Here is a 25,644-nt window from a genome sequence, read left to right as displayed (position 1 = left end):
TTGGAAGAAATGCAATTTTACATGGGTTTTTTCCCATTACACAGCGAGCCCACGCAAACCCCATGTATGGAGAGAACCTTTATGTGGATCCATAAATAATCCACATGAGCAGAACTACAACACTTTCAAAGACCTGAGTTGGAAACCATAAACAAAAACATAAGAAAGGGACCAAATTCTTCTGTTCTAGTAAAACTGCTGTGCTCTTGTCAGGCTGCGTAATCTCATTTTTTCTCTTTGTAAGGGTAATTTCCACCTTTATGTTACTTCTGCCAACTACAAATACAACAGGCAGCTGACAGAATCCTGGAAGGGGCCCCTTTTATCCTACAAACACAGGGATGCTGAACTGAGAGGAGAGGGGGGCAGTTCTGTCCCTGGATAAGAGATAGTTGGATATTAAAGATACCTTGCTTAAGGCATAAATGTACCTGTCTGTGACTTTTTTTAATGGCACATTTTAGTGGCATGTAGCATCATCTTTTATGAAAGACTGTGGCAAGAGGCCTTGTTATGACTCCCCATGGGGACTGTGTGACAGCATATTAACAAGGCAAGGGGCAGTAAGAAGAAGGCTGCAGGACTGAACCTCATTATTTCAGGAGTTTAAAACAATGAAGGCAACCGTCTGATTCTTGCATCACCAAACCTCAGGGCTGGCCTGAGTTTACGGGATTGGAGAGGGAATGTGTCATGTCAGGCAGAGGTAGAAAGGATGGAAAACTTTAGCTCATATTTTGTCTCTATTTGATTCTTGTGTAATTTCAAGGAAGTTCCTTTGCTCAGTTTCTTCTATTTTCTTCCCCATTTGTTCCCTTACTATCAGTACCTTACGGTAACAAATTGCTTCCGAACACTTTGAAGAAGGTCCGCACACAAGCAGGACATGAAATGGCCTGGGTGAAACCCCACGTACTCTGATGTCCCATCTGTTCCGAAGTGTTCACAGAGATCCACCTCCGAGTGTGCTGGGCCCGGGAGGGGCTCCGTCCTCTTCCCCTTCTTTCTCCCACTGGGAAACTCCCTTCAAGACCCACCCAGCTCACTGGTGAACCATTGTGTTGTATACCTGAATCAACTATATGTCAATTAAAAAATAAATAAAAAAAGACCAACCCAGCTCATTGTCAATCCCCCCCGCCCCTCCCCTCCCCTGTGGCTCAGGGGGCTCCACGAACATCTTTACTGAAGACTTTGTCACACATCTGGGCCTCAGAGGCCTTCCTTGCTCTGCTCTCTGGTGACTTAGCGGTCTACCAGTTGTGTCTGGTCACCTGTTATCATTTGCTTGTCTGGTGGATCATAAGCTCCTAGAAGACAGGGGCTGCAATCACATAGCTCCTTTTGCAAGCGTTTCATTGTGCACCATGCACAAAGAGGTGCTCAACAACCTTTCAGATGATGATCAGACTGCACTTTACATCCTGAGGCAGTATCTCCTCTTTCTGATTTAGCATCCACTCCCCACCATCCATTTTACAACACAGGGACCATCAAAATGTGTAAGCCGATCTGGCTCTCACTCTGGACCATTAGGTCCTCTGCTACTCTCCACTTCACCACAGGAGCCAACACATTCTTTCTGTCACACAGGTGTCCCACGCTCAAGGCTGACACCTCAGGTGTCCCACGCTCAAAGCTGATGCCTTCACGCAGAGTTGCCTGTACCTCAGGCCTCCTCAATCTTAAAATTCAGGGAGTCTGTTTTCTTCAATCTTCCGGAGACTATTCAATAGTTTACCTCCAGGATAAATGAATATGATCAACAAAACCCCTAATTCATCAATGGCTATCTCCCTCCCTATAGTACAGAGTCTGATAAATTGTTACATCCCTAGAGCCCAAAATACTGGCAGATACATATTTCAACATGCAATATAAATATGTTCTGTTTATTGAGCATTCATCTATTGACCTACCTATGTTAATTCATCTCTCTGTTTCCATGCTTGCCCTTCTACAGTCTGTGCTCCACAGAGCACCCAGTGATTCTTTGAAAATGTAATTCAGATCAATGACTCTTAGAATAAAATACGAAGTCCTTACCACGGCCTGCAAGCCTGTATGTGCTCTGGGCTCTGTTCCCGCTCTGGATGTATGTTTTCTCAGATTTCCCTTGGTGACTTCACCCAGTCACCTTGGCACTCTCTGCTTTCCTTAAATATGCCAAACACACTCAGCTTAGTGCCTTTGCATTTGCTGTTGCCTGACAGCTCCCTTCTTTCCCATCATTCAAGACTCTGCTGTTAGGTTATTTTATCAGAAAGGATCACTCTGTTTTATTTTTCTCCATAGGACTTACCACTACCTGACAAATTACATATTTAGTTATCCTTCTGTTTTCTGTTCTCCTCATGCCCCATTCCTCACCAAATGCCACTCCCTGAGAATCAAGACTATATTCTCATTGTCTATCTAGCAGGCAGAGTGGGAGCTCAATATATGCACAAAGACATGAATGTGGAAGGAATGAATGGTGAATATTTATATGTGATTAAGTCTATTAGTTACGCTCTCTTACAGTATTGCTCTGTCTCTGCATATTGTGCCATGTTAGTGTATATTACTGTCTAAGTCACTTAACTCTGACATTGTTGCAGAAAGTCAAGGAGAGACAAAAGCAGACTGCTGAGAGTCACAGAATATTAGTCTGGAAAGAGACTCAGAGATCAGTATTTTACAGATGAAGAAACTGAGGCCCCATGAGGGACAGTGGCTTGCACAGTGTCGTCTAGAAAATTAGTAACAAAGTTGGAACTGCAATCTATCTTTCATTCCCACTCTAGGATTATTATCTCCACACCAAGTAACTTCTCAAATGTTCTGTACTGTATCTGGTCATTTATTATACATTCAAATGACAGTGATTTGAAGTATGCCAAGGAAAATCACACAACAGCAAGACCTGAGTCCCACGAGTTACACAAGTATCCACCGAGACAGATTACCTGAACAAGCCCTTCAAGGTTCTGTTGGGAGACTCAGTTCTGAGCATGCCCATCACTACTGCTAACCTTCAACTGATGTGTACATATTGTATTTCCTCTCACAGTTCCTTTTATGAACAGACAGCAGAATATGGCTTAATAAACACTGAATACTTTATTTTTGCTTTCTTTCTATAGTCTTCAGATATAGGTATAGTTGCTTACAAATTCAACTGCATTCATGTGGGATGAAGATTACAGAAAAAGTGTATGACCCAAAAAAGGTGGTAACATTGTGACTGTTATTCATGATCTTATTTAAGGAGTCCTTTCTAGTTTTTAAAAAGTCTTCCTTTATCTGAACCAATCGATGTGAGAAACAATTCTTGAAGTACTGGTGAGTATCCAGATTCTACGCTACTGTAATGCTGAGCCAGATGCCCTTCTAATATAAACTGTACGCATTTCCTTATAGTTAATGGTCATTTGCACGGAAACCTTAGCACAGAGTTCTGGTGGGGCTACATGTAGCACACTAAGATAAAGTCCATTCTAAATACAGCTATGAAGAGTAAAGACATTAAAGCTGTGCTAAATACATATCCCTTATTCTTTCCCAAATCATTTCACACCCCGCCCTCCAACTTGTAATGTGACTATATTGAAACAAGATGGCTTTTCTCTCCAAATAAACATACAGAACTTATACATCCAAATGAGCTGTGCTGTACTCTTTAAAGTAATCACCTTTGGAAGTTACATGCATTCCAACAAGACTGACAGCACACAGAATTTTTTTAGACTCTCTCTTTTAGCACACAGGTTCTTCAGATTTAGTGTGCATCAGCATCACCCAGGGAGCATGTTAATAATGCAGATTCTTAAAGATTTGGATTTAACTGGTCTTCGTAACACACTGGAGATTGAAATTTTTTTTTTCGAGATCTCCATTCTTCCTGTCAGAACATATCAGTAACAATATACATAGGAACATTCATTTGCAAATGATAACATACCTCCATGAAAGAGATTCCTAAGCTCCAGACATCAGAATGGATTCCATATTGCTCCCCTGAAATTCTTTCAGGCTGTAAGAAAACAGAAGGGAGCTCATGAGTTGCTGTAAGCTACTCCGGGAAACATACACTACCCTGGGCTCAACTAAGGCAGGGAGCCATCAACATGTGCATAGCACTTGATGAAGAGAAAACAATGTTTTATGTGTGTGTGAGTGTATATTATGTAGATAATATATAGGCATTATAAAAGTTATATATATATAAATCTCACTGAATCCTCACAAAGTCCCTGTGAGGAAAATTTTATTACCTCTACTTTACAGATGGAAAAAATGGAGGTTCAAACAAGGGAAATAATTTATGCAAGGTCCTAAACTAGTAAATGAGCTGAGACTTGAACTCAGATCCTCTCCCTCCAAAAGTTGTAGAATGAGAAATTACACATTATATAGTATTATCACTTATTTGCACTCTGAGAGATAGGTCTGGATCACTTAGGGATTCTTTTATTTTTAATTTTTTAACTTTTTATTTGGAAAGAATTTCACACTTGTAGGAAAGCTGAAAGATTAAAATTAGTGTAAAGGACATTTATATTTCCTTTGTCCAGATTGACCTCTTGTTCAATGTTTTATTCCATTTATCAGAATTTCTTTTGATATGAACCGAGGAATAGTTTGAAAGGTCCATTTTGTGACTCTTAGTCCTCCATTCAAGACGTGTAGCAAATACCTGGTCTAGAAAGCCACTACAGGAACATCCTGTTTCAACGGAAGTCATCTCATACTCAAGTGGGTGCTGCCTAGTCTCTGTGTCCCTTCGGATTTGGTATCAGTAGGGTACTTAACAGAAGTCTTTTGAATGAACACAGGAATATATCAACGGAAAAAACCGAGTTCTCACAAAGGTGGAATGGTTGCTCAAGGTTATTGAGTAGTTGCAGCCAGGCTGGGATAACCCACATCTCTTGGCTCTAGGACATTCTATTCTTTGAACCATCATCCCTGGAGTTCTGAAAGCTACCACAGCCATCACCCTTCAGGAGCTCCCATGGGAGCTCTTAAGAGTATGTGGAGTCAGGGTCAGTCTAGAAAAGTGGGCATATGGAGGAAGTGGGCATCTACCACTCGCCAGCAGGGGATTGACCAGGGGTGTGGAAGATGTGGGCCAGATGCCCTCAGGTAAGTTGGCACAGTCCCACATCGTGGGGAGCTGGCTTAGCTGGGGCCCAGAACTTTGTAACCGACTTCTTGCTCCCACCTACCAGGTTACCTCAGTGTACCTACTGCCTTCTCCTGGGACCACTTCCCATAAAATTACATAAAGTCCTATCCTGAGGTAGCAGGATAGATAGATTGTCTTATTTCCCTTCCATTATTTCTGTATTTGTAAAACCCTTCCTACCAAGAATAATTCTTCCCAAAGGCCAAGCGTCATGGGACCATTTCTCCCAGCTGCTAGCGGACATGGACATGGTCATTCCAAACCCCTAATACTTGTCCTTCTATGTGTTCTAATCCCCATACCATCATTTCTGAGGTTTCTTGTTTGTACATGAATGAACTTGTTATCTAAGTCTAGATACTCCAACAGGTACTAGGATGTCTTCTTCCGGAACGGGCCCGTTGCGGGGCTCCACGACGATGACTCTCCCCACCCGCTCAAGACCATCATCGTGTTCATTTACTGAATGATTTCCATGTGCCTGGCATTAAGTGCTTTTCATGCATATCTCATTTCAGATTCACAAACGCTCGTATCAGATTGGTACTATTAGGAACCCCTTTTAACAGAAGAGGAAAAAGGAGGCACAGAGAGGTTTAGTTTGCACCCACTATCTAAGGAGATAATAGCTATCATTTAATAACCACCTCGTATGTACCAGACACTGGGCTAGACCTTTGCATCCCCCACACTTCATAACCACCTTGCTAAGTGTGATATTATGACCTTATTTTACAAACGTAAGATGTGCGGCTTTGTATATTAAACATATTCAAAACCCAGGTATGTCTTTCTGCAAAATGAAGGTTCTTTCCAGTGTGTCAAACTGCCCCCAGAACTAGCAGTCATAACAGTCAAGCATTAGTGTGACCTGGTCAGTATTTCTTAAAATGCAGTCCTGGACTGGCCATCAAAGAACCGCTAGAGGTGCTCATTACAAATGAACCTCCTGAAACAGAACCTCGGGGGGTGGCCCTGGGGATCTGCATTTGAAAAAATAATTTCTCTGGGTGATTCTTCGGTACACTCAGCTCTAGTCACCAAACATTTCCATGTTCCCTGCTGAGGTAATGGGCAATCTTCCTTTTCTCTGCTTGGTGAACTTTTCTTTTATAGGCTCTGATGAAGGGCCACCTTTTTTTTTTTTTTTGGTGAAACTACCCCCTACTCCTTAGGCAGAAGTATGAATTCCTATCTCTGTACTTTCTTACAATGTTGGTTCTATCTTTAATATTAATTTATTGCACAGTGTTGTAATCATCTGTTTGCTAGTGTACTTCTCCTAAGAATCAAAGAGTCTTATTCACCTCAGACCTAGTAAAATGTCTGGCACACAACTGGTGTGTGCTGCGTGCAGACTAAAGGGATGTGATACACATTTAGTGCACATACGGTTTTAAGCATGAACTAATAATTCAGTTCCCTGGAGTGTTCTACTAATATAACTTCCTCACATATTATTGCTATTCATGTCCATCAAGAACTTCTAGCAAACCTGAAAATGCTAAAATCCTCTAGAATTGTTAAAGAAATAACCAAGTGTTGCCTTTCCCCGTCTCTTCTTCCTTGCTCTCTCTTTCTTCATTCCAGTCGCTGACAGTTAATACATACTATGTCATCCAGAGTAGCAAAGAAACAAACAAGCAAAAGTGAACCCACATACAAAATATTTTGGCAGGACCAACAATAAGATTAAATACATTCTTTCTGTAACATTTGCCCAGTGAACTACCAAAACAAATGCAAACTGTCAGCTGAAAATAAAGCATAGAAAGATTAAGTTAAAAAAGAAAAAACAGAAAAATGATGATGGTCACAGACGTCAGATGGCAAATAAGAGAACTCTTGAAGGCCAAGATTCTGACAATCTCTCATTGGAGAAATTATTCTTGCAATAAGCTAACAAAATGAAATTACTTTCGTGATGCAGTGCTTAAACACAACTGCTGACCAAAAAACAGATAGCCAGCTCTGAGGTACCATCGTAAAGAATGGCTATAGTAGACAGGGACTGGGAAATGAGCCCAGGCCCCAGAAACTGACACAGGCACAAGATAGGCTCCAAGACATTCTGAATTTATGAAGCCAGGACTTGATGGCCTGAGGCTGCACAATTCAAATCTGTTCTCACACTGGAAGCTACGGTGGCCTGCCCTGTCTTCTCCCCTCTAAAACAAAGCAATCCAACCACCAGGTACCACACCTTTGACAGAAGATCTGTGATGGACATTTTACAATTAAAAGCTGGGTTATTTTCTCACATGACAGATATCACCAGTGTGGAAAGCTAATAGGGAAAACATGATTCTTGTCTGAAGCACTTCTGCACTGAGGTTTAAGTGTAGGGGGGGAAAACCCCTGGTCTGTTTTTACATAAGTACAATAAGGAGTGGTGATGATATAAAAATCAGAGTTTATCAAGGATCTTAAAGAACAGTGACTACAAGCTGACTACAATGATTCACTCTTTCCAGCAATCTTCTGTGACTTGGCATTTACCCAGGACCCAAATTTTGTTAACTCATTCTAGAATAGTCTCTATTTACAAACAATAAATACCCCAGGGTTTACTTGTCAAAAGCAGGAAGATACTGACATATATCCCTCATCTCTTCTGATAAACAATTTCTGCTCAGGGTTAGGCTACTCAGAAAATTCATAAAGTATGTACAAATACTTTAGGTTAGTATGTACTCAAAATATATGCCACAAATGATGGGGATTTTTTTTTTTTTTAAGTTGGCAAGATCCTGCTTTGGGTATTAGAGCATACTGGTTAAATAAGGGGTCTGGAGTCAGACTGCTCTATCTTCTAGTTCACTGATTCTCTCTTCTGCTATGTCCAATATGCTACCTAAAAGTGATTTTTAATTTTTACCTAGTTGTTTTGTTTGAGACTTTCTCCAATCTACTATGTCACTTATAAAATTTGTGGTCTGAAGTCTGTATGCCTGTGTATTCCTGTTTTTCTTTCTCATGTTGCTTTATTTCCTTGTGTGCCTGGTTTTCTTTGACTTTCTGGGTTTTGCTCTTGAAAAAAATCTGTGGGGAGGTTCTCTGAGGCCTAAGGTGGATGTGCCCATTTCAAACCAAGTTCTCAGCATGAGGCTCCTCTTCCAACTCAGATCATGTGTACAAATACCCAGGGTGCAAATCTGTGCAGAGTCGGTCTATGGCCACTGCTTTGCCTTTTTCTCCTGCTTCTTTACTTGGCTCCGAGAAGGCTTCTCTTCTATTTTCTGGTATGGGTGAGAAGGAACAGCAGTAGCTTTGCTCTTACACTGAGGACGAGCCCTTCAGGCTTCCAGCAGGATATGGGAAGATCTCCTCTGAGACCCTCTGCCCGGGGGGCACCCCCCAAACCGTTCACAGCTGTGGCACAGGCAAATGCCCTCAGGAATAAGTAGCTTTGGTGCTCTGACGTTCTGCTTTCCCCTCTGTTGTCCATCTGAAAATTGTCCTGGGAATCCCCCATTGTCTTTTTAGCTCTTCAGAGTATTTGAGATGGTTTTAAAAGTATTTTAACTAGCATTTTTCAGCAGAAGAGCTGGTCCCGATAAACCTAACCTTCCATTACCAGAAACTAGAAACTGGCATCCTAGTTATATATATCTTGACTCTCACAAGTTGGCCAACTCTGACACCCTGGGTTAAAGTTACCTCACCTTTGGTTTCCTTATCTGTAAAATGAAGATAATACTAATACTATATAGGCCCCAAGGTTGTGTGAAAATTAAATGAATCCATGGAGTGTGCTTGCCCCAGTACACATCACACGGGAACACTCAATAAAGGTTGGCCTCCTTTCAGTCCTTACCACTGTCATTACCGTCACTGCGCGAGCAAGGCCAACTGAGTTGGATCAAGTCATCTGTATAGGTTTTATTCTAGGTAAAGAAAATTTACAAGGATAGGAATAGTCCGAGTAGAAAAAAAATGTTCAGTAGTTAAGAATAGTCATTTAGATTGGCTTACTGATTCCAAAGGACAAGTATTTGCGTAAGACTTTTTTTTAATTTCAAAACTTCAGTTAACTTCAGTTATTCATTAACAATAATGCTGAACTTTTATATTTGGTTAAAACTTTATATTAAGCAAATCACAATGAGTTGTGGGTTAAGGTTTTAGGGATATCTGTCTTTAAATTTCTGGTAATTAGAATTTCTGAGAAATGGTTTAATTTAATATAAGCCCCCAAAGGCTGCTGAACCCCTTTTGTAATATTTCTGGGTGGGATCCTTTTAAAAGGTAGTTGAAAATGGGGACTAAGGGGTGCTATAATTAGCAATCACAAAATAGGTGGGTCACAGGGAAGGCAGTACATCATGGAGAAGACAAGTAATGACTCTATAGCATCTCAATATGCTGATGGACAGTGACTGCAATGGGGGCAAGGTGAGGACTTGATAATATGGGTGAATGTGGAAACCACAATGTTGCTCATGTGAAACCTTCATAAGATTGTATATCAATGATACTTTAATTTTAAAAAATGTACTTGAAAATTGTTCTTGCTTTGGATTCAAATGTCTACGGACCCTCATTATTTGCCCATGTAATGTCTCCCTGGACACACCACTGCACTTTCTGGGCCTCAGTGTACTCGTGGGTTAGTGAGGAGGCTGGACCAGATGACTTTCCAACTCTCCTAAAGCGTCACCGCTTAACATGCCTGTAAGTTAGTCTTATCTTTTTTGTTTTGTTTTTTTATGACAGGATCTTAGAAAAACCTGTCTTTTTCCTAATTATAATCTTCTTGTACCTTGTACTTCAGATTATAGGAGAATGAAGTGAGACTGTCTGCATATGCAGGGCTATGTCTTTTCAACATTTGAGTAGCTGACTGTATTTGAGTAATTTGGGGACTTCCATTTCTTATAATGCAAGTGAGATATTCTTAATATGAAAAGTTAAATGCTGCCTATGATTAAGTCATTTTTGGAATGCTGCTTTTGTATACTAATCCATTCATTTAGTAGGACTATGAAGGACTGGATACAAGGAATGAACAGAATAATCCTGCCCCTTGAAGATCAAATCTAGGTTGGAAGAGACACATAATCTGGACATGATGAGAAGCACCGCCAGTTAAGAGTTTGGTCTCTGGAGGCTGATTATGAAGGTCTGAATCCTGACTCTGCTTCTTATTAGCTGTATGAACTTGGGTAAGTCATTTAACTTCTCAGTTTCTTCATCTGGAAAACTAGAATAATATTACCTACATTGTAGGATTGTTGTAAGGAGGTGAAGTGTTAATATATGTAGGGTGACTGCCACATGGTGCTGACTGTTAGTTTTTACTGTTATTGTCACCATTAAGTGATAGGAATGGGTGTAAACTGAGGATATGACATCAAATGACCTCTATTTCACAATTTATTATTTGTCCTCTACCCCATCTCCCCACCCCCACCATGTCACATCACCTTCTCAGTCTTTGCCCATCCTTTCATTGTGATCTCTTTTATCAACGCCCTTTTTACATACTTCTTGAATCACCAAATTAATACACATTTGTACGCCTTTTTAATCTCTAAATGTATGTTTGGTACATATTAAGTCTTTATTACAGCACACATAACGTGGCCATATATAACAAACAGAGGGGTTCCACTGTGCCTGGCTAACAGCCTGGAAGGTGCTCAGTAAATAATAGTTGATTAATTGAAGGTACTCAGTTTCAGATACAGCTTTCTCTGGCATAGACCAGAGGCTGCCAAACTTCTTCTGTAAAGGGCCAGACAGGAAATATTTTTCCCTTTGTGGGTCCATCTGGTCTCTGCTGCAATTGTCACAACTACTCCACTCTGCCACTGTAGTGCGAAAGCAGTCACAGATAATATGTAAATAAATGGGTGTGGCCACATTCCAATAACACTTATTTTTCTTACAAAATTCTTTATTGTGAAATACTTCTGGATTCACAGAAGGTTGAAAAAAATATATACAGGGAAGTTTTGTGTACTCTTCACCCAGTTCACCCTGGTTGTGATACTATAATGCAATACCAGGTATGTCAGGCAGGGATTAAAAACCTGTAACAATAAATATTATTTCCATCTTCCTCCACTCCCTGCCTTTGATCTCATACCAGTCAGGTAAGTATGTGGCCAATGAGAACCTGCTGAGTTGAGAGAAGCTCACTATCAGACTATCACTCTTTGCTTCTTAGGTATCTTGTGCTTTTTACAGCTTGAACTATGAAGTTGATGACTAGGACTCACGCACCCAGGAAAGAAAGCAATTTTAGCTTTGCCAATCTGAGCTAACGTTTCATAATTTTATCCTCATATATTCAATTAACAGACGGAAGCATCATATTCATCCATAAACAAAAGCAAGCAAAAGTAATTTCTTTCATGTACATCTGGGAAAGAAAACTGTAATCTGGATTCGTACATTCAAACATAATGCAATTTAATTATTAGAGCAATGTAAGAACATGATGGGTAGTTGAGAAGATTTTTTTTTTTTAATCACTGTGTTCCATACTCTTTCAAAGACTGAAACTGTGATATTTAGCAGGGTTTTGTTAATTATAAAGGTGGCTCACCAATCTCAGCTAATTTGGTAGAACCAACAGGGTGATTAAGTTTTATAAAAAAACATATGATGACTTCGGAGATTAATTTTTTTCCCCATACTTCCTAGAAAAATGAGAAAGAATGAATTTTCTTTAAAAACAATGCAAGACAAAAATTATTCTGGTATACTTCAATTAAAAAAATGCTTTGTACTGTTCTGAGAATAAGATCCATATTACTATCTTTTTATCAAGATAATATATGAACAAAAATAATGAGAATAAGATCCAAGAGTCTATCCGTGCTAATATCATTTAACTTCCTATAAAGATTAGTGGAAGTGAAATGGGCTACCTGAATACATCTAGAACCCTCATTAAAAAAAGTAACCTTAACCAAAGTTAAAATAAAACTTAGCTTCAAAATGATACCAGATAAGCTTCCTGCCTGTCTTCCCCTACCCCGTACTCTTAAAAGGGATTGTGGAAACCAATAAACAAAAGCATTTTCAACATAAATAACTTGCCTTACTTAAAGGAAGAAAAAAGAAAAAGGTCAAAGCCAAGTCTACATTGTTTTTGAAACACTTCCATGCTTCTACTTTTCATTCCTGGTAAATTTATTTCAGTGGAACTAAGTACGTTATCTTATAATAGGCATGAACCCAACAAGTAAATGACAATACGGCTGTACAAGTTCTAAAGAGAACGGCCTGTTAAACCCTTATATTCAGAAATCCGTAAGTAAGTGTTGGTCACATCAATAATGTAATTTTAATCTGGTGACAAAGCATGTTTGTATTCTTGGAAGAAACAACCAGTCTTATTGACTGACATTTTGGTGTAGTTGAGGGGTTAATTAAATAAGCAATGTGGCAAAGTAGCCAATATGCTATAAGGTGCCATTTTTCTGTAAGATTAAACTTCAAAACTCAGCGATTTTATACTTGAGCCAATCAGTTAAGTCAACAGAGTCAGATAAGTTAGTAGCTTGGGTATAAATTTAATGTCTTTTAGACAGATTTGAAAATCAGATCATGACTGAATTGACTTTATAATTTATGATCTGTTAGGCTAAAGCTGTGGAATTAATTCAAGAATTATACATTACCAAGTACATAAAGATAAAGATGTTGGTTTTAAATGTTATTTTTGCATAAGTTTACTTACTGCCATATAAGCATTTGTTCCAACATACGTCTTGGCTATAGAATTCACCAGCTATGAGACAAAACAGTCTGTTAGAACAATATAAAGATAATGTGGAAATAAAATGGGCAATTATTCCTCATTTAACCTACAATCATCATTTCTATAAATCAACTAAAAATTATGTAAAAAGGAACAAATTTATCTACAAAGGCATTAAAAATGATTAAATCTCTTTTCTTTTGAATGTGATTTCCAATTTAAACAAGCACAGCATTACAGTTTATAGCAGATAACCTTAAACAATTCACTTAAGCAGGATGCTTAACGCGTTAGTACCCCAAACCCGCCTGATATAAAAAGTCAATTTGAAGTAGAATTTGAACACACTCATTTTTTAGTCAGATGGTTCAAGATGTGAATGAAGCCCCATGCATTACTAGAATGAAACGAACACTGAATTCGCTGGAGGGATAACAGACTTTGACAACTCATAATACAATGATGACCTCCGCTTTGGTCCTCGTGTTTGGCTGGGAGTAAAGGTGGCTGAAATTCAAATCAACATCACAGCATGCTCATGGGTCACTATCACCGGGGTTCTCAGGGGAGGCCCAAAATGGAAATTAATTAAAATTTGTGCTGCACATTGTAATGGCCCTCCACCATTGTTGCTCCCAATATTAATTTTTATTGTGGGCCAGTTGGGCTCCCCAGGCACAGCTCCCACTCTGCCCTCCCTTTTGTCTGGCCAAAACGCTTTCATATCAAAGCTGCATATCAATGAAGTTCGCTATTCGTAAGTAGTAATTACAATATCAGCAGTTTTTACTGTCACTAAACAATGAACAATCATATTCTGATGAAGCAAACTCGCTCAGAGATTAAAAATGAATAACATGCTCCCAGACGAAAAGATGCGGAGTTCTGTTTGTCGGGCAGCTAGGTGGTTTTTCATTCCAAAGAGTGGACTGAAAACAAAAAGTGGAGGTTTCAGAAAGGAGAGCAGACTGGGAGGAAAAAAGAGACCTACCTGAGTGCTAACTCCAAAGTCACACAGCTTGACCTGTCCTCTCGTGTTTACTAGCATATTGGAAGGCTTCACATCTAAAAAGGGACCAGAAAAGTCCACGTAACTAATTCCATATCTATAGCGCTAGTTCCAAAAAAAAAGCATGCGTGCTTGTGTGCATGCACGAGCACACATACACACACACACACACATGCACCCAAACACCCATACCATATTGCAGAAATGACATCATCTGTTCAACCGGAATTCTAATCACAAATTTAATGCAAAGCATTTTATCTGGAGGCAACATGTAAGGTCCTAACTTCACTTCCAACTATTTCTGGTTTCTATAGAAGCAAGGGTTTATTTCAAGGGAAAGTAAAATAAAATCTTGACTTCCAACAAAAGTAAATACACCCATCATCCTATCCCCAGGCTTTCAGGAAATGTAGGTAAATAAGAAAATGTAATCTTCTTGTAAAAAATTTGCACAAAAAGCTTTAGCTTTGCTCTCAATGTGAAACTCCTCCTCCCATCTAAGAAGCAGCGAGGCCAAAGGGAAGCCAACAAGGAAAAACATCACTCCTAGGTTGACAATGAGAAAACAAATGCAGTACTGCTCATTTCTTGATGCATGTAACAAATGTTACTTCAGATCATACTCAGAAACTGATCTAAAAGATGGGTGTGTGTGCACTTATCAGTCTTTGTTTCATTTACCTTCAATTCCCATATGTCCTTTTTGACGCTGTTAAAGTTAACAAAAGAATTGACATAGTTCTTGCCAAGGCAGTCAGTTGCTTAATAATGACACAAAGGGTCTCTGTGCAGCATAGTCAGCAAAGACAATGAGCCATTTCAGGAATTCAGGGAGCGCACAAAAAGCCTCTGAGCGAGACAAGAGCGCACCACTGTTGATGGTACAGAGCGGCACCTGCTCAATGTCTCATCTTCAACGGCAAAAGTGGTCTGGAACAGACAACTTGTCATATTTCATACAGCAGATAGCCCTAATGACCCCCAAAGTGAACAAAAGACTCATAATTTTTAGAATTATTTTTTATGAAAGTATCATTGATAAACAATCTTATGATTGTTTCACATACACAAAATAGTGGTTCAACATTCACCCATATTACCAAATCCTCACCCCCTCTACTGTGTTCACTATCAGTGTAGTAAGATGTTACAGAATAAGACTGTATATCAATGATACCTTAATAAAGAATGTTAGAGTCATTAATTGTATTCCCCGTGCTGTACTGACTTCCCCGTGACCTACCTATGTTGTGACTGTGATGTGTAGTATCCTTCGAATCCCCTTCTCCCTCCCCACCTACCTGCCCGGCCCTTCCCCTTTGGTAACCACTATTCCCTTCCTTTCTCGGTGTTTATGGAGACTCATAATTTTTTATGCAACAGTAAAAAAAAGTGTGAGTTAATCTCACTCTGACTCTCCACCCTGCAAAAGTACACCCCAACAAAGTACTTGCCAAGAGTAGGTACTTAATTCAAATTTTAAGTTCATTCTCGGTAACCAACACTTACTGAACCCTACTTACCACGTAACAGGTGAAGTGCCAGGCACTTACTAAGACATGTGCTCTTCTGACATTGCCTGTCTGACACTAGAATGTAAACTTCATGAAGGCAGGACTTTGTCTTTTCTATTGACTACAACATCCCCAGCCCCCAGATGAGTGCCAGGCACACAGTAAGTGCTTAGCAAGTATTTGTTGAAAGGATGGGAGAATAAATGAGTGGAAACCATATGCACCTAGTTATTTTCTGTTGATGTTTCTGTTGCAGTGATCAGGGGCTAGCCACAGAACATGTCTGCCCAGCACATCTTTCAGGCAAGACACACAATGTACTTCCTTGAGGGAGGCTCTCTGAATACAGGTTAGTAGGCCTAGGCAGGTGGAAGCTCTTTCACCAACGAAATTGTCTCTGCCTCCAGTTTCCCTCAATTTCAATATAAATCTTATACCAACATCATATTAAATATACCACTTTCACTACATCATTTCTTTCCTTGAGGAGGAAGTAAAATATTCCCTCATCTGCCCGGCCAACCCAAATGTGAATTTAAGAACAGGGTTGTGCTTCCAAAGTTACCCCAATAATACTGGCACAATAGACAGCCACAGTAGGCATTTGATAAATGTTTGCTGAACTGAAAGAAATGTTAGGCTCTACTTAGGCTGGTCTTATTTCCCCAATCCAATTCTCATTATAGAACCTTCAAATATTTTTCCTTTGGACGATCTGCTCTTGTATCTATTGACACCCTTAAACCACTCTTAAGCCGCAACATAAGATAGAGAACAAATGAACAAATATTTAGAGTTGGAAGGAGTGCCTGGAAACCATGAGGTTTGCTAAAATTAACAAATGTTTAGTTTTAATTAGGTAACACTTTCGATTTAAGTAGCTCAATAGAGAGAGAGAATAAAGCAACAAAATTGCTAGCTTATACTCTTAAAAAGCAAAGTATAAATAAGAACTCTATGGCATTTTTCAGCTCTCCAACATCTTTTTGAACTTACATGTAAGTCTGCAGTATGACTTTCACGCATTCACCTCTCAGGCTAGTTTTCAGGAATATTTTCTATATGAAAGCAGTAAACATCTAGTCATCCTCAAACCAACCTTTGTATTCCAACTAGATGGTTTTAATTATTGTCTCAAACAAAACAAAAAAACAAAACCTCCCAACACCAAGCCTTTGTTTATGCTGTGTTCTCCTCTCCCTCTTACTGGTAGGTTTAGAAATTCTTCTTTGTTACTTTCTGACCGAATCCTGCCCATTCTTGAAGTCAAGTACTCTGCCTTCAGGTTGTACTGACTACTCAGGCCATCACAGTCAGTGCTTCCTTTGAACTTAAGCATTTACTGTCTGTAGCATTTGTCTGGAACTGAGCAGGTGACAATCTTACTAGCAGCTATTTATTTTACTGTTGTAAGCATCACCACCCCAATTATTAAGTTCACAGGGTGGAACAGGCTTCACACATCTTTGTATGTATCCCCTCCGACAATAGTATCTTGCTCACTGGTTAATGGATTTTTAAACAATATTCTAAATTTGCCAATATAAGTGCCTCTCTTCCCAGCAGCAGTATCTTGAGACACCATTTGAATGTAACAGACCCCTTTAAACGAAATCATTGGATTTAGGCTAGGAGACAGATGATCTGTGCTTTTGGTCTTCTTGGTCCTGCCACAAAGTTGACATGTGACTCTGGATAAGACACATGACATTTTAGTTTTCACCTTTATAGGAAGATAATAATAGCCACTCTGTCAGTCTTACAGAATTGAGGATTAGATGAGATAATGAACATAAAATTGCTTTTGAACTGTCAAAGACTCTATAAATATAAGGTATTTAAATTATCCATTGGTAATCAACCACGCTGTTATACACCAAAAAGTGGTGTATTTTCTTACATTTAGGAAAAAAATTTCTGTTGCTACTGTAGCAAATTGAAGCTATACCCAGCTATACAGCTGAAAGGAGATAATTCCTGAAGCCCAATAAGGAGAAGTATAAAAACAACTTAATGTTTATGAGGAGGCATTTTTGCCAGACTTACATGCATGCATTCCTTAAGCAGGCTCTACTGAGCTGGTTGGTCTATTTTTATGCTTGCTCTACTAGTCTACACTGAACACAGCAGCTAAAGTGATCCTTTTTAAAACCTAAATCAGACCGCGTCACTCCAAGGGCTCCCCAACTTAATGCAAAATGCAGTCCTCATGATGGGTCTGTAAGGCCGTCTCTGAGCCAGCCCCCTGCTACCTCTGCTCTCACCCTTCCTGTTCCTCCCCCTGCCTGCTTTGCTTCAGCTCGCGGGCCCCTTGCCAGCCAGGCTCCTGACTTGTGATTCCATATCCGTGCAATACTCTGTTCCTTTATATTTGCATGGCTTGCCCCTTCATTTCTGTTAGATTTCTGCTCGAATGTAACAGAAGCCTTCCCTGGTCACCCAGCATGAACAGCAATTCCTGCCTACTCCCAGATACTCCCTTTTCTTCTTCCTTCTTTCAGTGTTCTTAACACTGAGCGCCATCAACACACTTTATCTGTACATGTGAATCTGTTCCTTCTCAGTCTTCCCTTCTTGAACAGAACCTCCGTGAATGCAAGACTTGATCTGTTTTTGTTCACTACTATATCTAGCATGGTGCCAGGTACAGACTAGAAACAACATCTGTTAAACTGGTGAATGAATGATATCTCTACTAAACAGATGGGCAAACATGCTCAATGAGGGAACCATGAATTTGGTCTGAGAAGGAACTGCATTTTTTCCCATTTAATGGCATACACTTCAGCATATATTTCACTATTAATGAATACATTTCTAAATGGCATTTTCCATTCTGAGAAGAATTGATAGTCATTCAAAAGTCCTCATTCAACAAATATTTATGAACACCTTAACGTGTGCCAGATAAGACAGTAGGTGTTGTAAAGAGAAACAGGAGTAAGATCCTGTCTCTGCCCTTCAGGAGAGCGCAGACCAGGACCTGTTGGTATATTCTTTGACCAAAAATACTGCACGTGAGATTTCAAGAGAACAGCATTGCTTATGTATACTCTAAATGGGATTTTCTTACTGAACAATTGGCAGGCTTCCTACAATAAAAACAATGAAAGTTATGTAACTAAACAGCTCCCAAGCCAGGATGTACAAATTAAAACAAAAAACTTTTGGGGTTCCACTCAGATATACTGAATCAGAAACCAAACTAATATAGCCTGGTAAGCATTTAGACAAGACTGCATAAACTGTATTTCCTTCTGATTTAACTAAATGAAGTTCAGAATATCTGAAGAGAAATTTCCTCTCTTGTTTTATTTTTTTAAATCAATTTTATTCATTAAAAAAATCAGTTTTATTGCATTCATTTTGAACATACAGTTTGAAGACTTGACAAATGTGTGTACCCATGTAACACACCAGAAGCAAGGTATGAAGGTATGAAAACATTTGTATCATCCCCCAGAGTTCCTTGTGTCCCTTTACAGTCAACTCCACCCTGACCTCTGGCAACCAGTGACTGGTTTCTGTTGTTAAAGATTAGTTTTATCTTTTATATATACATTATAAATCCCATAATATGCTGTTATAATTTTTGCTTTTAACAATTTGATGATTAGTGTTTGGATGGTGTATCTCTGTCATTGATTTTTAAAGTGGGTATCTTGCAGACAATATACACAGTTGAGCCTTGCTTTTTCAACCAGTCTGACAATTTGTGCTTTTAACTGGAGTATTTACACCATTTACATTTAATGTAGTTATTGATATGAGTGGGTTCAGCTCCAACATCTTACTATTTGTCCCATCTGTTCTTTGTTCCTTTTTTCTTCTTTTTTTGACTTCTTTTGGGTTAGCTGGGTTCTTTTTAGCATTCACTGATTTCTACTATGGGCTTCTAAGCCAAAGGTTGGCAAATTTTTCTGTAAAGGACCATATTTCAGGCTTTGAGGGCCTTATGTTTTTATTGTAACTACTCAATTTTGCCACTGTGGTGCAAAAGCAATCACAGGCAATACATAAATGAATGGGCATGGCTGTGTTCCAATAAATTTTGTTTACAAAAACAGGCAGTGAGCCAAATTTAGGCTATGTGGTAAAGCTTGCCAGCCCCTGTTTGAAGCTTTTTAAATGGCTGTTCAAGGGTTTACAGTATGTTTCTTTAACTTTTCACAGTCTGCTGTCAAATACTATTAGGGTGTTTCACTTATAATGAAGACCCTTGCAACAATATATTCTTGTCTCTACATATAAGCATATCTTATCTCTACATATCTTGTCTCTACATATAAGCATCATAATATATTATCTTTATTTGTGCTCTAAATAATGATCTTCTAAAGAATTTAAAAGTGAGAAAAAAGTCTTATTATGTATATCCATGTTTAACGTTTCTGATGCTATTTATTCCTTTGTGTAGATTTAACCATCCATTTGGTATAATTTCCCCTCTGCCTAAATAACTCCTTTTAATATTTTTTTACAATGTCGGTCAATTGGCAATGAATTTTCCCTGCTTTGTTTGCCTGGAAAAGTCTTCAGTTGTTATATTTGAAAAATACATTTATTAAACATAGAATTCTGAATTGACAGAACTCCCCCAAATCCATACGCAATTTTAAAGATACCTTTCCATTATTCTCTTGCTTTCATAGCTTTGGACAAGAAAGCTACTGTCATTTTTGTTCCTCTCTACTGAATGTATTTTGTTTTCTCTGAATATTTAAAGATACTAAAAATCACTAGTTTTTGAATTCTTAATTTTGATGTACTTGGTATGGTTTTGTGTTTGTCCAAGTTAGGGCTTGTTGAGCTTCTTAGATCTGTGTGTTTATTAGTTTCATCAAATTTGAAATATTAAGAACTGTAAGTTCTTCAAATTATTTGTTGTTCCCCTTCTTCCTCCTTTCCTTCTGAGACTCCAGTTACATATATTATCCTAGACTTCTTGATATAGTCTCAAAGGTCACTGAGGCTGTGGCTAATTTTGTTTTTAAGTCTCTCTTTTCTTTGTAGTGATTTTGGATTATTTCTTTATCTCTAACATCAAGATCAGCAATCATTTCTCTTGTAGTGTCTAACCTACTGTTAATCCACTATTAATTCCACTAAGTGAAATTTTTATTTCAGATATTTTACTTTTCATCTCTAGATGCCCCACTTGGTTCTTTCTTATGTCTTCCATTTCACTTCTCCTCATGTCCACCTTTTCCTTTAAAACCTTGAGTATACTTACAATATATTTAACTGTTCTAAAGTCCTTGCCTACTAAGTCTATCATCTGGGAGTGTTCTGTTTCTATTGATTGATTTTTCTCCTATTTATGGTCTTTCATCCACTATCAGAAAAATTCTTTGTTCACCTAGTAATTTTAATTTAGATGCCAGATATTGTGAATCTTGTGTTGTTAAGTGCTCAATTTTATTGCAATCCTTTAAAAAGCACTGGTCTTGATACTGGCAGACAGCTAACTTACTTGCAGGCAGCCAGATCATTTTGAGGCTTATTTCAGTTTTTGTATATAGAGAGCCTAGAGTAACCCCTACTTTGAAAGTGTGGCCCTTCTATAGTCTCTTGAATGCTCTAATGTACTCAATAAGGTATTTTGACTCTGGCATTCTGGAGTTTTAAAAATTCCCAACCTTGTGTAAGCATTGGGAATTATTTGGCTTATAGTTACCCAGAACTATTATTTCCCAGACCATTCTTTATCTAGCTTTGTAAGACTTCACCTTATGAATGCAGAGGTTGATATTTGGCCAAAGATTTAAAGAGACTCCTAAACAATTTCTTGAGTTCCTTTTCTACATAGCTCTTTCCTCTCTGCCCCGTAAATACTAGACATTTGGACCTTCTTGATCTCCAAACTCTGTTCAGCTCCTTAAGACCTTTGGGCTCTGCTTGGGTCTCCCCTCCTTTGCTGCAGTCAACAAATTGTCCCCAGGCAGCAAGCTTGGGTAATTACAGGACTCACCTCATCTGTTCCCTTTCTCTCAAGGATCACAGTCCTCCACTGCTTGTTATCTAATGTCTGAAAACAGATGTTTCATAAATTTTGTCTAGTTTCCTAGTTGTTTTCAATGCAGGGCAAGTCACATAGCAGTGATTCCTTTCTGGGCAGAAGTAGAAATATCCCTTTCTTTTAAAATTATGGTTTTTGTCTTCTATTCATTGTTTTGACCTTATATTGTAAGCTGCCTCAAATCCTTTTTCAAAATAGATGGGATATAAATAATATAAGGACTTTACTTAGGTTAGATCTTAATGTATATGGGAGAATTTGAAGCAAACAGAATCTCTTGAATACTGGAATGAGGATAGATAGGTCCTCTGATTTGTTTCACTTTATGCAAATAAAATATTTCACCTTATATCTGAGGTATCAACAATATTAATATATAGCCACTGAACTTACTACTTCCAAGTTTTCATTTAAAACATGCAAATTCTACAGCTCTCAAGAGGAACTCCAGGAGTACGGAAATGATTTTTTGGTTTGTTTTTCAACTTTACTCCAAGCCATAAACAAAAGCACACAGATTAGGCAGAATGTTTACTTTAAAGGAAGTAGTTATATCTATGTTTATTTTAATGTAATCTTAAGTTATGGAAAACAAACAGCAATTTAAAGCATACAGCTTTTCATTCAGCTCACTTAAAAACATCATAGCCTTTCTTCTGTAAGCAATGCATAGAAAAGATGAGTCATTAAAGTGACTGATTATAAATGACAATCATCAGGGCAGATGTAAGTCATTTTGGTTTAATCAGGCCATTAATTATTAGGGTTTATCAATTTGTTTTATTGAAGGCAAAGGAGCTTAAATGAATAGTAGGGCATTGATTTTAACTGAGCCATTTTCTCAAAGGAAACACAAAGGAGGTGTGTAGAATCCTAGAATTTCAGGTCCTTTTTGTATTACTAAAAAGAAATCAGCTTTGTTTAATGTAAAACATAACCTTTTAGTGAAATACCAAAGTAACTCTAACCCCTTTGCATTGCATATGAAATATCATGTTTTGGTGTTCTCTAATTTGAGGTTTGGTTTTAATCTATCTTGGCCAAGTGGTCAATACCATACTGGAGAAAGTGAGATAAAGGTACAATGCAAAGGGACCTGTTTTTAATATCAGGTATTTTTTAATCTTCTTTCGTTTCAGAAAAAAATTTAGTTATTTCATGCAGATAGGCTTTTATAGGAGTCAGCACAGATTATTGTTGGTTGAATCCTCTCAGAGATGAAACAGAAAAAAGTATGCGATTGTGTGTGCATGTTAGTGTGTGAGCTATACAGGATCATGGCTGATGGCTGATCCTCCTATACCAACAAGGTTGTTATGAGAATTGTGGCTGTGTTTGCCAGTGCCTGTCACAGAGCTAGAACTCAACGAATAGCTGAATGAATAAAATGAAAGGGAGAAACACTATGTAAACTTAAATGCTTTATAAATACTGGAAATATTGCTTTGTAGAATTGGTAATGACAATGACTCTCACCTTGAAAAGTCACAATGTGGATGATCTAATATACTGGACCAGACTCAAGTGCTAATAAATAAAGTTCACTTTCATTATATGAGTTCTACCTGAAGGCAAGCTTCTTCTAGAGTGGCAATGGCTGTTCAGCTGGGATCATAAAAGAATGAACAATTATCCAATCACAACATGTGTCTCCTGTCACAATATTTTCCCACTCCTTCCATGAGGTTTCACAGTTAGCTGGGCTTTTTAATGATGATGTAATGCATATATGAGTTGCAGCATGTAGATAATAGGTAGTTATGATGCAGTTCTGTTTAATCATTTGAAGTGTTTTTCTCTAATAACAGAAAATTATTAGAGAAATATCAGGGAGTGGGAAGAATGGAACAATTTACAAATAGGGTCTCATGTCATGCAGAAGATAAAAGTAGGTGGTTTTCTACAGGAGACAATAATTGAATAAAAATCAGCCTCAAAGTATCTTTAAAAATTAAATATAAACTTGCCACATGTCTTTGTGGTCACTTTCCTATTCTAGCTTTAACAAAGTATGAAACGTCAGTTAATTACACTGACCATATACTATGTGCCAATAGTAAAATGGTTACTTCTTCTCAAGACTGATTTGTACTAGACAACCTGATTCACTGTAATTACAAACATTTAAAGAAAGATACTAACCTCCCCCAGATATTTACTCAAAAGAAATGAAAACAGAACCCAATAAAGACTTGCATATGAAAGGCAGTATTCATAATAATCCCAAACTGGATATAATCCATATATCTCTCTAACTAGTAAATAGATGGACAAATGTGAAACATCTATACAATGGAATCTTATATAGCAAAAAAAAGGAATGGACTGCTGACATATGGCACAACATGGATGAATCCCAAAAACATTATACTAAGTGAAAGGAGTGAACAGAAAAGATTTCACGTTGTATGATTTTGTTCATATAAAATGTCTAGAAAAGGCAAATTTATAAAATCAGAAAATACATTAGTGGTTGGCTAGGGCTGGGGGTTGACTGACTGCAAATGGATATGAGGACTCTTTTTTGGGGAGATAGAAATGTTCTACCTGAATTACGGGAGTTGCCACACAATTCTATAACTTATTAAAAATCCCCAAATCATACATTTAAAATGGGTGGATTTTATGATGTTTAAAAGATCAGCCTCAAAACACAATCTGGCTTACTAACTTTCCCATAGTTTTTCTTTGCTGCTTTGTGGTCACTGTGGTTACCTTTCTCCTCTGTTTACAGCATAATATAAAATACTAGTTAATCACACTGACCATATATTATATGACAATGTAAAATGGTTATTCCCTCTCAAAAGTGGTATGCACTCAAAGGTCTGATTGTGATTATAAATATTTAGACATACAAATTTTTAAATGTCATTTCTGTGTATTGAATAGTATTTCCCCAAATGAGCAAGACTATGTATGTATACAATATGTGAAAAATGGTTCAAACATGAAAAATTTGGTCAGCCCACCACAGTTCCCTCAATAACCTCCAGTAACTGCTCTGATTTTCAGGCTGGACTCCATTCTTTTTCCCTACTGAATTGACCAAATTGACTGTGGAAATTGGTATCATGTTGAGACAACCCATGTTGCCACCCATAACTGCCTCATGCAGGAAACTGTATCTTTACACGTGCGGCATCAATTTGCCATTAAACAATCCACATAAACAGCATCAAGCTGACGCTGGCTAATAAAGGCCGGAGCGCACAAGAGCTTGTGCTTTCTGCAGCTCCTCACAAAAGGCTCCTCCGCCCACTGCCCTGTCCCACCCCCAACACAATCGGGGGTCAGAGTGGGAGGCTACTAATAGTTAGGATATGGCTGGATGCTGAGGGGCCAGCTCAAAAGACATGAAAGCTCTTTCACAAAACTACAGTTAGAGTTACCCAATGTGCTTTGTACAGAAACCCGTACGTCCATTTGCTGGTAAGGTTGTGCCAAAGAAAATTGTGACTTTGTTCACACTACTACTATATGTGAAAGGAAAGAGGAAAACCATGCAAATTGCAGATTCTTTTTTTGGTGTGATCTGTTTTGTATCAGTTGCTGGTAACATCTCCCTCTTCACTCCCTATTGGTCTCTGTTTTGTTTTCTACTGGAAATGTTTAATTCACTCTGTGATTTCATGTATAAGCCTCATTGAATGCTTTTAGAAATAGGTATGGTTCAATTCTTAACCATACATGAGTTCGTTTTTAAAATATGGCCATGTGGCTCTCCTGTGGGATAATAGAAAGAGAAACTTCTCAAACTTTTCCCCTTTGCAAAGCAATTACATTGTTTTGCTCAAATGGCAGAAGGCCACTGTCAGTTTACCAGGAGCCAGAGGACGTTAGCAGGTCTCCACTTCTGTAACTTCTAGCTCTGGGCCAGGGTGCTTCTGCAACCTTCTTTCATTATGTTTAACTGTCTTAATGAAAAGACAATAACTAATATATCTATCTAGTTATTTCTTGGGAACTGCATTCTAATGAATGAGAACAGCAGGTACAATTAAATACAGACTATGCTGACGTTCTGCATTGCAAATTCATCTGTGCACAACAGGAACACACTTAAGAGAAAACCACAATGTGATATAAAAGTCATTCCAATCACTCCATCACATAATAAAGGGTAGGTCATCGAAATATTCTGGCAAAGCCTTAAATAAAACTAAGTAGCATAATTAGCCATCTTAAGTGGCAGTTACTATCTAGAGCGTCATG

The 25,644-nt window shown here is 38.3% G+C and overlaps 1 protein-coding gene across 14 annotated transcripts in view; it reads right to left on the bottom strand.

Moving 5' to 3' along the window:
• Positions 1–25,644, bottom strand: part of MAP2K5 (mitogen-activated protein kinase kinase 5) — a 248,612-nt gene that overhangs the window by 97,808 nt on the left and 125,160 nt on the right. For all 14 annotated transcript variants that reach the window (XM_073212061.1, XM_073212064.1, XM_073212062.1 and 11 more), the window contains 3 exons: positions 13,876–13,949; positions 12,864–12,914; positions 3,944–4,015 (listed from right to left, as the gene is read on the bottom strand). In XM_073212061.1, coding sequence (XP_073068162.1) covers positions 3,944–4,015; positions 12,864–12,914; positions 13,876–13,949 — 197 coding nt within the window. The remainder of the gene's footprint in view (positions 1–3,943; positions 4,016–12,863; positions 12,915–13,875; positions 13,950–25,644) is intronic.

This window comes from Manis javanica, chromosome 8 (assembly GCF_040802235.1).
Source record: "Manis javanica isolate MJ-LG chromosome 8, MJ_LKY, whole genome shotgun sequence".
In the NCBI taxonomy this organism is placed as follows: Eukaryota; Metazoa; Chordata; class Mammalia; order Pholidota; family Manidae; genus Manis; species Manis javanica.
This window is presented reverse-complemented; position numbering and strand designations above follow the sequence as displayed.